Source organism: Cynocephalus volans, chromosome 2 (assembly GCF_027409185.1).
Source record: "Cynocephalus volans isolate mCynVol1 chromosome 2, mCynVol1.pri, whole genome shotgun sequence".
Classification (NCBI taxonomy): Eukaryota; Metazoa; Chordata; class Mammalia; order Dermoptera; family Cynocephalidae; genus Cynocephalus; species Cynocephalus volans.
Window position 1 is genome coordinate 177,045,056 of NC_084461.1, and position 14,301 is coordinate 177,059,356.

General features: G+C 46.5%; 2 protein-coding genes across 2 annotated transcripts in view; one reads left to right on the plus strand and one right to left on the minus strand.

The window, feature by feature from the left end:
- Nucleotides 1–2,584: 2,584 nt before the first annotated feature.
- PXMP2 (peroxisomal membrane protein 2) lies at nucleotides 2,585–13,407 on the minus strand. Its single transcript, XM_063087308.1, has 5 exons — nucleotides 13,236–13,407; nucleotides 11,242–11,355; nucleotides 9,535–9,697; nucleotides 6,266–6,385; nucleotides 2,585–3,606 (listed from the first exon to the last, which is right to left on the minus strand). Exons 1-5 carry the CDS (start codon nucleotides 13,355–13,357, stop codon nucleotides 3,538–3,540), a joined length of 588 nt encoding a protein of 195 aa, XP_062943378.1. The 5' UTR covers nucleotides 13,358–13,407; the 3' UTR covers nucleotides 2,585–3,537.
- A 271-nt stretch (nucleotides 13,408–13,678) lies between these two features.
- Nucleotides 13,679–14,301, plus strand: part of POLE (DNA polymerase epsilon, catalytic subunit) — a 54,876-nt gene continuing 54,253 nt past the window's right edge. Inside the window, exon 1 of the mRNA XM_063083109.1 lies at nucleotides 13,679–13,758. Within this exon, the coding sequence (XP_062939179.1) occupies nucleotides 13,697–13,758 (62 nt within the window). The 5' untranslated portion in view covers nucleotides 13,679–13,696. The remainder of the gene's footprint in view (nucleotides 13,759–14,301) is intronic.

Consider the following 14,301-nt stretch of genomic DNA (forward strand, 5'->3'; position numbering starts at 1 on the left):
AGATACTAAACTTGTGTTTTAAGCCATCGAGTGTGTGGTAATTTGTTAGAGCAGCAACAGGAAACTAATATGCCGGTAACAGCATCCTTAGCAACCTTCTCTTCTCATAGAAACAGATGGAGTGACAGACTGAGAGCACCATTTTGTCTGAGAGCAAGATATGCCCACTGCTCTGTGCCCATTTTCAGAAAAAATGTAACCAAACCTAAGTCTGCTGCCCACTTGACCAAACAAAAGACTCAATAGTCAAATATTGGTGATAAGGGAGGCCAGCATTATTCAGGACTAGTAACCTGAAGGAGATGATAGACTAACCCATCTCAAAGACTCAGATTTACTGAGAGGTTTTAAAAGCGAGGGGTTCTAGGGAATGGAATGTGGGAAATGAAAAGCAGGAGGGAGGGGAACAGGTAGGGGCCAGGTGCAAATTCTTGCCAAGTCTCCTTCTGGCTTCTGTTTTCATCCTTGACATTCTCTTGGGGTCCTGCAGGATTTTCATTTGCTTCAGGGTGGAATCAGCATAGCTTTATTGACATCTTCCTTGGTTTCTCAGTGTCTGGATAGTGCTTGTCTCATTGCAAGTCTGCAACTCCAGGCTGACTGGAAAACAATTTTACATTTAGGTAAATAATGTCATCTTGCTCCATAACCAAGGTTCAAAATATCAAATAACCATGGAAAAAGAGGGAACTCAAAGAAATGCATGTTAAGAAAACAACAACAACTGTGTCTTAAATTTTCCTACAGCCCAGGTGGTTTTAGGTCCCAAACTTGGCTTTGGTCCTGCTCACTCCAACAAAAAGACAGTCTGCACATCAACACAGGGAGGAATGGGTGCCGTCTGTCATCTTCTGCTCCTAGCCCTTCCCTTAGAAATCAGCTTGCTCGCTTTGTGTTTCAGAGTGGGAATTCTGATCCTCAGTCTCCCAAGCAAGTTGAGACCTGTAATTGTCACTGTTGGCTTACCTTTCCTGCTCCCTGCCACACGCACTTCCCCACACACCTGGGGACAGCCCCCAGCTGTGCTGAGAGGCTCTGGTGGAGGGAGCTAGTATTCCACCCCCACCCGGGGATGAACTGAACTGGCTCTGGAGCTCTGGACCACTTGAAATTGTAAACAACTTTCAGGCAGAGAGCAAATGCTGTGTGAGCCATATCTGGATATTGCAGGCACTACATTTTTTAGGAAATAAACCCTTTTCTGTCTCAAGAGGCTGTTCCCGTTTCTTGGAGTCCTTCAATTTCCGTTGCATTGCAATAAAAAAGGATCTAAGGAAGGCATGCTTGGAGGGCAAGCCCATTGCATTTTGGCACCATATGACTCAGTGTGGTTTTATAGACTTTTTGATGCATTCATTTTGTTCAAATACAATTAAAATATTATTGGTCAAGGCACTCAGACCTAAGTATAAGAAAAAGTGCTGCTCTTCCTCATAGAACTATTTCCAGCTCATTTAACCACTCAGAAATGTGTTTTCTTGGGCCAGCCCGTGGCTCACTCGGTAGAGTGCGGTGCTGATAACACCAAGGCCACGGGTTCGGATCCTATATAGGGATGGCCGGTTTGCTCATTGGCTGAGCGTGGTGCTGACAACACCAAGCCAAGGGTTGAGATCCCCTTACCGGTCATCTTAAAAAAAAAAAAAAAAAAGAAATGTGTTTTCTGTATCACTGATAATGTTCAAGTGGGGGAGTCTAAACACTCCTGCTGTCTGCCTTCCCCCCTTGTGCCTGGCAGCCCTCAATGTGTTAAGTGAACTGAGCAAATGCAGGCTGTGATAAACCAGGTAAGAATTCACATTACTTAAAATTTAAAAAAAAAAAAAAAAATCTGCTCCAGTGAACCGTTTTGACCTTACCCTGACATTCTACAAAGCGGTATGGTGAAGTGGTGAAGACGATGGCCCAGGAACCCAAAAGACTGCATCTGAATCCAGAATCTATCTCTTACTAGCCAAAGGGGTCTTGTCTCGGTTTTTCCATTTGTGAAATGGGGGGGGACAACGGTTCCTGCCTCATGGGATTGTTGTGGGATCAACTAATGCTAACTCATGTGAAGCTCTCCTGAACAAAGTAATCCCTCAGCAGATGTTAGTACTAGGGCCGATCTCTAGAGTCTACTCTGAGATCTAGAGCCTTAATCCTCCATCTTGGGGTGGGGCTCATTGGGAAGTGGGGAGTGACAGATACAGGAACTGTCAATTGTAGGAACATCTGTTACTTTTTCAAATGCCCTAAACTTCTTCCTTTGGGACTACCCCACCCCTTGGTATTCTGCACTGAAAGTTATTTTAAAATCTGAGGGCAAGCAGGGACATGAACAGATATCTGTACACCCATTTACGGCAGTATCATTCACAGCAGCCAAAAGTTGGAAACAAGCCAAATGTCCATTGATTATGAATGCATAAGCAAAATGCGGTATATACACAATGGGGTATTCAGCCTTTTTGAAAATGAAGGAAATTTTGACACATGCTACAACATGGATGAACTTGGAGGGTACTGTATTAGTCTGTTTGTGCTGCCATAACAAAATACCAGACTAGGTAATTTATAAATGATAGAAATTTATTTCTCAGAGTTCCAGAGGCTGGGAAGTTGAAGATTAAAGACCTGGCTGGCAAGGGTCCTGTTCCCACTTCCAAGATGGTGCCGTATATCCCCCAGAGGGGAGAAATGCTGTGTCCTCACAGGGCAGAGGGGACAGAAGGGCAAGAGGGGCAAATGCTCACTGAAGCTCTTTCAAGGGCATTCATTCATTCATTCATGAGGGTGGAGCCCTCATGACTTAATCACTTCCCCAAAGGCCCTACTTCTTAATACCCCAATGGGGATTAACTTTCAACATGAATTTTGGAGGGACGCATTCAAACCATAGCAGGTATATGCTTAGTAAAATAAGCCAGTCATAAAAGGACAAATACTACATGATCCCACTTGTATGAGGTACTTAGAGTCAAATTAATGGAGACAGAAAGTGGAATGGTGGGGGAGGGGGAATGGGGCATTAGTGTTTAATGGGGACTTTCAGTTTGGGAAGATGAAAAAGTCCTAGAAATGGATGGTGATGATGGTTGCACATTGTGAATGTACTTGATGCCACTGAACTGTATACTCAAAGATGGTTAAAATGGTAAATTTTATATGTATTTTACTGCAATAAAAAAACCCAAAGCAACAGCAATTGTTCTGAGAAATTATTATTAATTAATTGTTCTGAGAAACCACTGAAGAAGCTACATTATAGTTTATTGTGATGCTAATTCGGTCCAAAGTGAGAAATGAAATCGTATGTACTATATTTTAAGTTTCTAGGGCAGCACCATCTGAAGTCAGCTACTGCCTTTTTAAAACACAAGAATCTGACATTAAGAGATTTACGTTTCTCCATCCATTATTTTACGGCATCTTGAATCACATGATTTAGAGTTAAATGAAGTCCTGACTGGGCTGCTTCTGCTCGCTCACTCTGGGCAGGTGGGGGGTCCCCAGATCCATGTCCATAGTGCTTCAGATGCTCTCCCTGGGCCGTCTTCACTTCCCCAGAGAGGCCAGGTAGACATACCAGAACAGAGCCACCAGGTTGCCAAAAAGCACCCGGAACTGCCAAAAAGAATAGAGTTGGACAGGCCATGGTAAGTGGGAGGCTGTGACCATATTTATCAAGCTTCAGTCACCCAGGACAGAGTTCATGTGTCCAACCACTTGTTCACTGGTTGGTCTGTACCCACCCATCCACCCTCCCATCCATGCTGTATTTACTGAGACGTTTGCTTGCACCAGACACCTTGTCAGGCCCTGGCAGGGAGGACAAACAGCGCCCTCCTAGCATTATTTACAGGCTGATAAACACAGTGACACAGGAAATCACAGAAGCAAACACCTGTCCCTTTTTCTCCTTCACTGGACACTCTAGCCCCTGGCTCAGCCTCTCTCACCCCAGAACCTGCTGGGCCCTCTTCTATTGCTCACCTTTCCACAATTTCTTGAAAACTTTCTAGACTTGTGATTTCTTTTATACTCTCCCACTTTTCAATATGAAGCAATCTGGCTTCAGCCCCCATCATGCCACTGAAGTTGCTCATGGGAGGGTCATTGATGAAGTCATTGCTAAGGCCCATGGAAACCTGTTTTTATTTTTCTTTATCCTGTAGCTTACGCTATGGTTGACCAGCCTTCTTTGTCATGTTGCTACATTCTCCTGGGTTCCTGCCTCTACTTGGTGTGTGGTGTGTACGTGTGTTATGTGTATGGTGCATGTGGTATGTGTATTTGTGTAGTGTCTGTGGGGTGTGTATGTATATGTGTATGGGAGTTGTGTGTGTATGTGTAGTATTGGGTGGGGTGTGTATGAGTGGCGTGGGTGTGGTGGTATATGTGTGTGTAGGGTATTTGTGGTGGTGTGTGAAGTATATGTGTAGTGTGTGTGTGGTGGTATGGTGGGTGTGTACGTGTGATGTATGCAGTATATGTTGTGTACGTATTGTGTGTGTAGTATCTGTTCGTGTGTGGTATATGATGCATGTACATGTATGTATGGCATGTTTGTGTGGTTTATGTGTGCAGTGGCATGGTGTGTCTGATGTGTATGTAGTGTGTGGTGTATGTGTGATGTGAGTAGTATCTGGTGGTGTGTAGGTGTGTACACGGTGTGTGTGTATGTGGTAGTGTGTGTGTGGTGTGCATGTATGTGTGTGGTGTGCATGTACATGTGTGGTGTGTAGTGTGCATGTGTGGGGTATGTGTGTGATGTATATATGTAGTGTGTTGTGTAGTATCTGGTGGTATGTGTGTGATATATGACGTGTACATGTATGGAATGTTCATGTGGTATGTGTACAGAGGCATGGTGTGTGTAATGTGTGTGGTGTGCATGTGTGTTATGTAGTATGTGGTATATATATGTAGTGTGTGGTGGCGCGTGTAGTATCTGGTGGTATGTGTGTGGTATATGAGGTGTGTACATGTATGTATGGCATGTGTGTGTGGTGTATGTATGTGCAGTGGTATGGTGTGTGATGTGTGTGATATGTGTGTATGTAATATGTGGTACATGTGTGTAGTGTGTGGTGGTGTGTATAGTATCTGGTGGTATGTATGGTATATGATATGTGTACGTGTGCATGGTGTGTGTGATGTGCATGTTATATGTGGTGTATGTAGTTTGTGGTGTGTCTGATGTGTATGTGTGATGGTGTGTGTGGTGTATGTGTGTAGTGGTGTGGTGTGTGGTATATGTAGTATGTGGTGTGTGTTCAGTGTGTGTATGCTATATGATGTGTATACACGTATGTGTGGCGTGCTGTGTCTGTGCAGCGTATGTTGTGTGCCTGCACATACTGAGCCTGCCTCCCTCTTCTCCCCATTCCTCCATGGAGCTCTGTCCTGAGGGGGTTATGGCCAGTGACCCCTCCACTCCTCCCCACAAAGCAGGGGTGGCCACCAGCCCCATGTGAGCGTCTCAAGCTGGCTGCTTGACAGCATGCAGAACAGGCTCCTGGGTAATCTGAGGTGTCCCCAGACAGGATGGTTTGGAGGACAGCCCTGGGCGGGCAATGTGGGTTTGGTGAGGGTCCCTCTTGCCTCGATGAGCCTGTTGTCCTTGGGGGTCTGGAATGTTGGGGTCTGGCTGACGCCGGGCAGTGGGGGATGTGGCCAGCCCCCAGCGAAACCCTAGTAGGCTTCCACAGACAGAAGGCGCTGCCCCTGCTGCCGGAGGAGCATGCTGCGAGACCCGGGGGGTGCGGTGAGGGATCCGCAGACCCCACCAGGCCTGCCCCTTAGATCCAGCGGCCTTCCAGGGGGAAGTGGTCTTGGGAACCCTGACACAGGTGGCTGATGACACACTAGAACCCGACAACCATCCAGAGCCTGCTCCGCTCCTATAGCTCCCGGACCCCGACCCCTCCGCAGTGGCTGCGACCCAGCAGGCCCTTCTCCTGGCGCTTTGGCTCCGTCCCTGGAGACCCCTGCCCCTGCTCAGGTGCCGCTCTGGCAGCGCTGCAGGTGGGGCAGCCCCAGGGCCTGGGAACGTGTCTATCACGGGAAAACCTGAGGATGTCCGTGGCAAGTGGGCTCTTCATGAGAATTTGCTGAACAAATAAATAGATGAAGCACGGACCACTTAGGAGATCCCACTAGGTGCCTTGGCTCTCGGAATCCACAGCCATCAGTGACTCGGAGTTGGCAGCAAAGCCAAGGGATGGTTGAGTCCAAGGCTGACAGAGGACGAACTGTGGGGGAACGAGCCCTGTGCCCTCACCTGCACGGGGACGTAGTTGACGTTAATAAATTGCACGGGCGTCCAGACCCTCCAGTTCATCCACAGCGCCGGCCAGAAGCCCCTCCGCATCCTGGCGGCGAAGGCAGACATGTCCTTCCCCTGCAGAGGGGGCAAAAGGGGCGGTGAGCGAACCCACCGTTCCCCGAACTGCGTGGTACTAGATGCTATTCGGCTTGTGCACAGACAGTACAGCTGCGTCCTAAATGAGCGGTGTAGCTGTAAACAGCCAACCACTCAGCGGGAAGCAGTCGGAATAGCAGGGGCAATGCTCTCACTGAGGTAGGCGATGTTAGGACCTGCAACGCTCCTAACAGGTGAGCTGATGGTGTGAATCATGCTGCTGGCCCTGGGCATAGAACTGCCACTGTGGCTCAGCTGTCAATTGTTTGAAAATAACCTCCAGGGCCGGTCATAGCTCACTTGGGAGAGTGTGGTGCTGGTAACACCAAGGCCACGGGTTTGGGTCCCTATATAGGGATGGCTGGTTAGCTCACTTGGGAGAATGTGGTGCTGACAACACCAAGTCAAGAGTTAAGCTCCCCTTACCAGTCATCTTAAAAAAAAAAAAAAAAGAAAGAAAGAAAATAACCTCCAAAATTGATGCATTTCCAATCAAAACTTGTCAGGAGTTTAAAAAAAGGGACCCCAAAAAATTGATTCTAAGTGTCACTTGTAAGAATAAATATATAAGAATAGCCATTGTGTAAAAGAATAAAGAGGAAAGGCCTACTTTACTAGGGATTTTTTAAAATACTATAAAATTATGGTAATTAAAATAGTCTGGTAAACAGCCAAAAACCAACAAACCAACCAACCCAAAACATAAAATGAAAATGAAAAAAATCCAGCAAAAGAACAAAGAGTCCAGATAATATGATAAAGTTATCATTTCAAAATACTGGGGATTGTTCAATAAATGGTAATAAGACAATTTGCTATAGAAGTGGAAAAAATCAAGACATATCTATCTCCCACTATAAACAAAAATAAAACCATAAGGATACTAGAGGAAAGTATAGGAGAATATTTCTATTTGAGTGTATCAAGACATACAAAATAAAATCATAAAGGTAGACAAAGGTATAGGAGAGTATTTCCATTATCTTCCTATAAGGAAACCCACAAAGAAAAAAGAATGTCAGATCTGAATAGGAGTTTTTATTTTTTATTTTTTATTTATTTTTTTAAAGATGACCGGTAAGGGGATCTTAACCCTTGACTTGGTGTTGTCAGCACCACGCTCAGCCAGTGAGCGAACCGGCCATCCGTATATGGGATCCGAACCCGGGGCCTTGGTGTTATCAGCACCGCACTCTACCGAGTGAGCCACGGGCCGGCCCTGAATAGGAGTTTTTTAAATTTCTGTATGAAGAAAAACACTAAAATTTTATTTATATAACTTTACATTTTAACTTTATATAAGTTAAAAGACAAACACCTCAGGCCGGCCCGTGGCTCACTCGGTAGAGTGCAGTGCTGATAACACCAAGGCCACAGGTTCGGATCCTATATAGGGATGGCCGGTTTGCTCACTGGCTGAGCGTGGTGCTGACAACACCAAGCCAAGGGTTGAGATCCCCTTACCGGTCATCTTTAAAAAAAAAAAAAAAAGACAAACACCTCAAAAATGGGAAAAGTATTTGTTACCTGTATTTGGCAAAGGATTGATATCCTTAATATATGCAAATATACAAATCAGTAAGAAAAAAGCAAATGTTCTAATAGAAAAGAAGCAAAGTTCATGGAAGAAATACAAATAGCAGATATTTTTCACCTATCAGACTGCAAACTATTTGAAAAAGCACCCCATCAGAGTTATCAAGAGTGTGGGGAAACAAGGCTAGGGTCTGAATTCTGACTCAAAGATTCCAAAGTTATGTGCCCTTAAGCCAGCTTTTTACCCCCTCTGGGTCTCAGCTTCCTCAGCTGTCCAAGGGCGGTGGCAGAACCAAACGGCATGAAGTGCTCCATGTAGAACTTGGACAAGGCAAATGTCGATAAAGTTATCTGTTGCTGTTATTCTACACCACTGCAGGGGGTGCAAACAAAGGCTGCTTTTCTTAGAGAACAATTTTAGGAATTAACCAAACAGGAATCCTTTCACAATAGGGATAGGCATACAGTGGAATGCTGCACAGCCTGTAACATGATGGCTACAGTTAAAGATGCAGGATGCAGAGGCATCCATGGGGGTGTGTGTGTAGGGTGGTCCCACTATACATCATTTATATGTTGATTACTTTATGCAGTTTGGTACCATTTGGCATAGATGTACAGGTCTTTAAAATGAAAATATCTTCCCTTCATATTTGGAAGGAAATATGAAGGTGCCCAAACCTCTAATTTGTGGTACCCTTTGCTTCCTCCTAACTCAGATTTGCTAAGAACTTCCCAGCATCTCTTTCTACTATCAGGGACTTATTAGCAATCATAATTAAGTTTAAACATCTTTCCTACTTCCTCCCAGGATCACTTCTGGAGTATTCTCCTTAGTAACAAGAACTTGAGAGGCTGTTTCAAAATAAAATCTGAGTGGGATGTATTTACTTGCTGTGATTGGCAAAAACAAATTACTTTCAGGACAGAACACGACACATCTCAGACACACAGCACAACCCTACCCCCTGCTTCTGGGGACGGTGAAATGGAAGGTGCTAGTGAAGTAGGAAGGTTGGACACATTTAAGAAAACAGACATGCCTGGTGAGTACATATGAACACACCTCCTATCATGTGGAGTTTTATAATTTTAAGTTTATGCTGATAAGGTAACCTCTTCAGAGCATTAAGATGCTCCAGGCACTGAGTCTGTACAGACTTCCGCAATATTATTAGGGGGTCTTAAACTTTTGTAACATGTTTTATATTGTATAAAATAAAATATATACATTCTAAACAAAGGTACATATTATACTGAAATACAGTTATCAAAATATTTAGAAAACAATTTTACGATAGACTAGTATATGTGCTGCTTTATTAACACATCCAGTGACAAGGCCTAATTGCAGGTCCAAGTAGTAATGAACTAAATGATATCTGTAACAACTGATACGTTACTCTATCGCGACAAATAGATACTGCCAATTCTACAGTGGTTTGCTCCCTACATTCATAAAGGAAAATGCAAAATTTCAATTTGAGTGTAGTGAAAAGTTCACAGACCCTCTGAATTCTACCTAGGGATGTCAGACTAAGAATCACAGTGCTAAATAAAGAGCTGTAGTAAGTGCTGTGGCAGACACCAACCTCCAGAAAGTTCATGATGAGGAAGAACAGCAACAGGAAGGCCGGTGCAAAGAGCAGACGGTCCAAGAGGAGCCTCTTGATCCCTGCCAAGGGAACCTCAGAAGGGATCCAGCTTTCCATGAAGAGGTAGAAGAAATGACTCAGCGGCCCTGTGAAGAAGAACCTGAGGCCCCACAGTGGGTGTTAGCCAGACTGGGGCTCTCCGGAAGCCCTTCATCGGTCCAACTTCACCCCCAAATCCCAGGTCCTAAACCATGCCGACATCCCTCAGTACTGACCACACAGACATCCCTCAGTACTGACCACACAGGTCTGTATGGACCTTCAAAACGTGTTTTCTTTGAATCTGCTTCAGGCACTCTTTTTTTTTGCCTCTAACAGACCAAAATCGCTGTGGATCCTTTGCTCCCAATACTTTCCCCCCAATCCTGATGTGGGTGGCCAGCTCCTTCTCAACACTATCAGCTCAGAGAGGTCTTTCCTGATTGTCCTGGCTAATGTACGTGCCCCTGTGCCAGCCACTCCCTGTTCCAGGCCCTTTTCATTTCTGCATAGCATTGTCATTATCTCATTTGATGGGTTATATTGTGCCTCTCTTCACCCCTGGGAGGTAGACTCCACAAGGCAGGTGGTGCATGTCTGCTCGTGGCTGTGTCTGCAGTGCCTAGAACAGGGCCTGGCTCTGAGAAGATGTTCAGTAATAAATAAATGAGCACATCTCTGGTTTTATGGCTTTTCATCAAACTCTATATGGCAACTGGCAAGGGTTAAGCCTGGTGCTGCTCACTGACTTGTCTGGGCTCCTGCTGTTCATTCCTAAGTGCACGTTGGGAGAGAAATGAACCCAGCCGCTACATCTACATGGACAAAAGACCTGCAGCTCCATAAAATTCAACAATGAAAAGAGGAGCAGGGACCCAAAGGTCTTTCAACTTCTGACATTGAAAGTCTTTAAACAAGTGGTTCTCAGTTGTGTGTTCCCATCCCGCCATAGGATGTTACGTGGCTCGTGGCAGGGATTCTCAGTGGGGAAGAGAGTGGAAGCCTTGGGGATGGGAAAGCTGTGTAACTGGATAAGCGCTCCTATGTGATCCTGTTACACACCAATCTCTGGGGGGATTATTGCCTTAAATACATTATGGAAAAAACCGTGATGACTCAAGTCAGCATGAAGTAAAAAAAATGATCTTTGTGAATTTTGAATTAAAAAAAATCAGTCTAGTTAGAAATGACTTCAAAATAATCCATCTATAACATGACTGTTGGCTAAAACTCTTGAATCTCTGTGCTTCTGTAATTCAGAGAGTGGTTCAGAAACTAGACATGTTTCAGGATGCCTAAGTATTTCTTTTCTGGATGTTTACACAATGAAAACAGTAGAAACTAGTCATGTTGGAGTTGGTTTTCCTCTCCAGAAGCTTTCAAGGTGTTTGAGTCTTAAAGTCTAACTTCAGGTTCAGGTGAATTATCTGCCTTCAGGTCTGTCTCTTGGCCAAATTAAGACAGCCACCCCCACCCATGCAATACAAAATAAAAATTATAAAACTATATACATGAATATGTATATTGCATAAATTGTATAAGCTGTTCTGATTTCATTTTCATGATGATTACTTTAATGTTTTTAAAAAATTATTTTTCCAAATTAGATTATTCCAAAAACTTGGTTTTGATACCCCAGCTTTGTTGTACTTTTATGGCACTCACCCATAAATCGCATATCTGAGAGGCCCACTGATGTCTAGATTTTCAGAGTTTTCTTTTTTCCGTTTCTTCTCAATTGTCTGGGCCAGTAAGTTCCCAAGTGCTAACAAAATGCCACTGTGGATGGAAAGGTAATCAGAACAGGAGCAACCAGCACGAGGGTATCCCTTTCCTGCACGTAAATTAGCAGGGCTGCTCTGAGATTATGCTATGGATAGGTGGGGTTAGGGTTAGGAATCCTTACTAACGCAGCTGCAACGTAAAGTCCCTACATCAAAGGGTGAAAACAGAACCTCACACACAGACACACGCAGGTGAGTACAATAAGAGTTCCAACTGGTAACTATCAACATCAATATCCTGGTTGTGATGTTATATACTATAATTTTGTAAAATATTACTACTCAGGGAGTCAGGAAGGTATGTGGCTATAAAAGAACAAGAGAGATCCTTATGATGACACTGTTCTGTATTTTGACTGAGGTGATGGAATACATGAACCTACACACATAATAAAACTGCATAGAACTGCTGACCTGTGGCTCCCTTGGGAGAGTGTGGTGCTAATAGCACCAGGTTAGGGGTTAAGATCCCCTTGCCGGTCATCTTTAAAAAAAAAAACAAAAAAAACTGCACAGAACTAAATACACATACACACACACACACGAATACAAGAAAAACGGGGAAATCTGAATATGATCTGTGGACTATATCCATGCCATGTCCCAGTTGTGATATTATACTAGTTTTATTTTTTGTTTTGTTTCTGGTGGCTGGCCAGTAAGAAGTTCTGAACCCTTGATCTTGGTGTTATTAGCACCATGCTCTAACCAAGTGAGCTAACCTGCCAGCCCTATATAGTTTCAGAAAACGTTACCAATGGGGGAACTGGGCAAAGTGTAATAGGGATATCTCTGTATTTTTTCTTTTTTATCTTTGTACTATTTCTTACAACTGCATATGAACCTACAATTATTGCAATAACAATTTCAGTAATAAAAAGGTGGAGACAGGCCCAGTCACTCCTTCCAAGGCTTGGTCTACAGTTCCCTTCTGAACTCTCTGAGCTATAAAATCCAAAATTCTTAGTATGGGCCATATGGCCTTCTTGATCCGATCCTTGGCTACTTCTCATCTCCCCCTTCCATTTTTTTTTTTTTTTTTGGCAGCTGGGGAAGCCTGGACCCTATCAACACCACAGTCTAACCAACTGAGCCACAGGCCAGCACTCTTCTCCCTTGCTCACTAGTCATTCTCTCCAGCGACACAGGCGTTCTGTCCACTCCTCCCACGTGAGGTGAGCTTGCTCCTCCCTCAGGACCTTTGCACTTGCTGCCAGCACAGCTTTTGCTTAACTTCCTTACCTGGCCTATTCAATGTCACCTCCTCAGAAAAAACTCCCCTGAGCACTTTATCTGTGCTGTATACGGATCTGCTTTTTGTCCAGTTCTTCATCAGAATGTCAGTCAGCTCCGTGAGAGTAGGGACCTCACCTACCTATGCTGATCACAGCGGTATGACCTGCACACAGGAAGCGCTCCATACATATTTATGAGTGGCTGAATTAATAAAAGGGAACGAGCTTATAAAATTAATTAGTAACAGTAACAAAGCAGGAGATGTCTCATAAAAGGTTTAGCCTCCAAACCCAAAGGCAGAACTAACCAGTAGCACCGAGGTGCTGAGTTGGTAAGCGCAGGAAGTCTTTGGTCTTCTGCATTTCTTCAGTCTGGCCCTGTTTTTCCCATTCTAGGCTGCGTAAGAATTACTTTCCAGGGCCAAACACAGAACCGCTTTTACTGAACTTTCTGGTTTACTTAAGGGCTTTTGCGGGGGCGGTAGTCACTTTGACACAAGGGGATATTGACTGTGGCACCCAAACCCCCGTGTAAAACGCGTGTGTTCAGCTCGGTCCCTGGGCCGGGTCGCCTCTCCCCCGCGCCCCCGTCCCCCGACCGCGCTGCTCCCTCCCCTGCGCGCGGCCGCTCCGCTCCCACCTGGTGGTTGCCTTGGTGAGCACCGGGTAGAGCCGCAGAAGGAGCAGGTACTGCGCTAGCGCCCGCCGCGGGAGCGTCCCGAGCCCAGCCTCCGCTCGCAGCCTCGACGCCGCCGGCGCCATCGCCTCCGCCGCGCCGCCCCGGGCGCCGACCCCACCTCGGGCCGGCCCGGAGCGGGGCCTGGGGCCAGGACCGCGGCGCGGGGACGATCTGACATTTCCGGTCCCAGCGCGGACCGCAGCGCCGCCCCATACGGACCCCGCGGTTCGCCGCACGGCACCTCCGCGCACTTTTCCCCGGACCCTGGCGCGCCGCCTCCCCCAGGCGCCGCTGCCGAGTGGAGCTCCGCGCGCTGGACGGCCGCACCCCCTGATTGGAAGGCGGCGCTCCCCGGGCTCTCGCGAGAGGGGGAGGCAGCGCGCCAAATTTCTCCCGGGAAGCGAGGAGTGCGGTGCGGCGCAATGGTGCTGAGGAACGGCGGTCGGCGGCGCGCGGAGCCGGGCGTGGACGGCGAGGCCGGCCGGTGAGGGCCGCCGGGTCCCGGGGCGCAGCGGCAGGGCGGGGCCGGGGTGGGCCGGGGCGCTGCTCCCGCGCGAGGGGCTTGGCGCCTCCCCAGAGTCCGGGCGGGTCTGCAGCGAGGCGTCTCCTCCGCCTTCTCTTGTCTCCCGCAGCGCGCGGGTCGCTCGCACGTGCGCCCCTCGGTTCCTTGCGAGGCGAGACACTTGCTCCAGTGGTCATAAGGGTGGGTCGCGCAGCTGGCCACTCAAGTGGTTTTTCGTCAGCAGGGGTTCATCCTTGCTTTTCACGTTATTGCTATTCGTTCTTCAGATGCGTTTACGCTTCCCCTCGGGTCTTCCGCACAGTGTGTGCAATAGGTAGAGTCAGGTTGGAGGGAAGAGTCAGGAGGGAACGGAGGGTCGGGACCCTGCAGATTCGCTGGTGGAGAGCAGTGAAACCGAGCTAAATGTCAACGCGATTGGTGTGTGGCCTTCGTTTGCCTTAGGCAGATATTTCAAAGTGCACAGGTTTTTTACTGACACTGAACCCTGAACGAGCTTCTCCACAA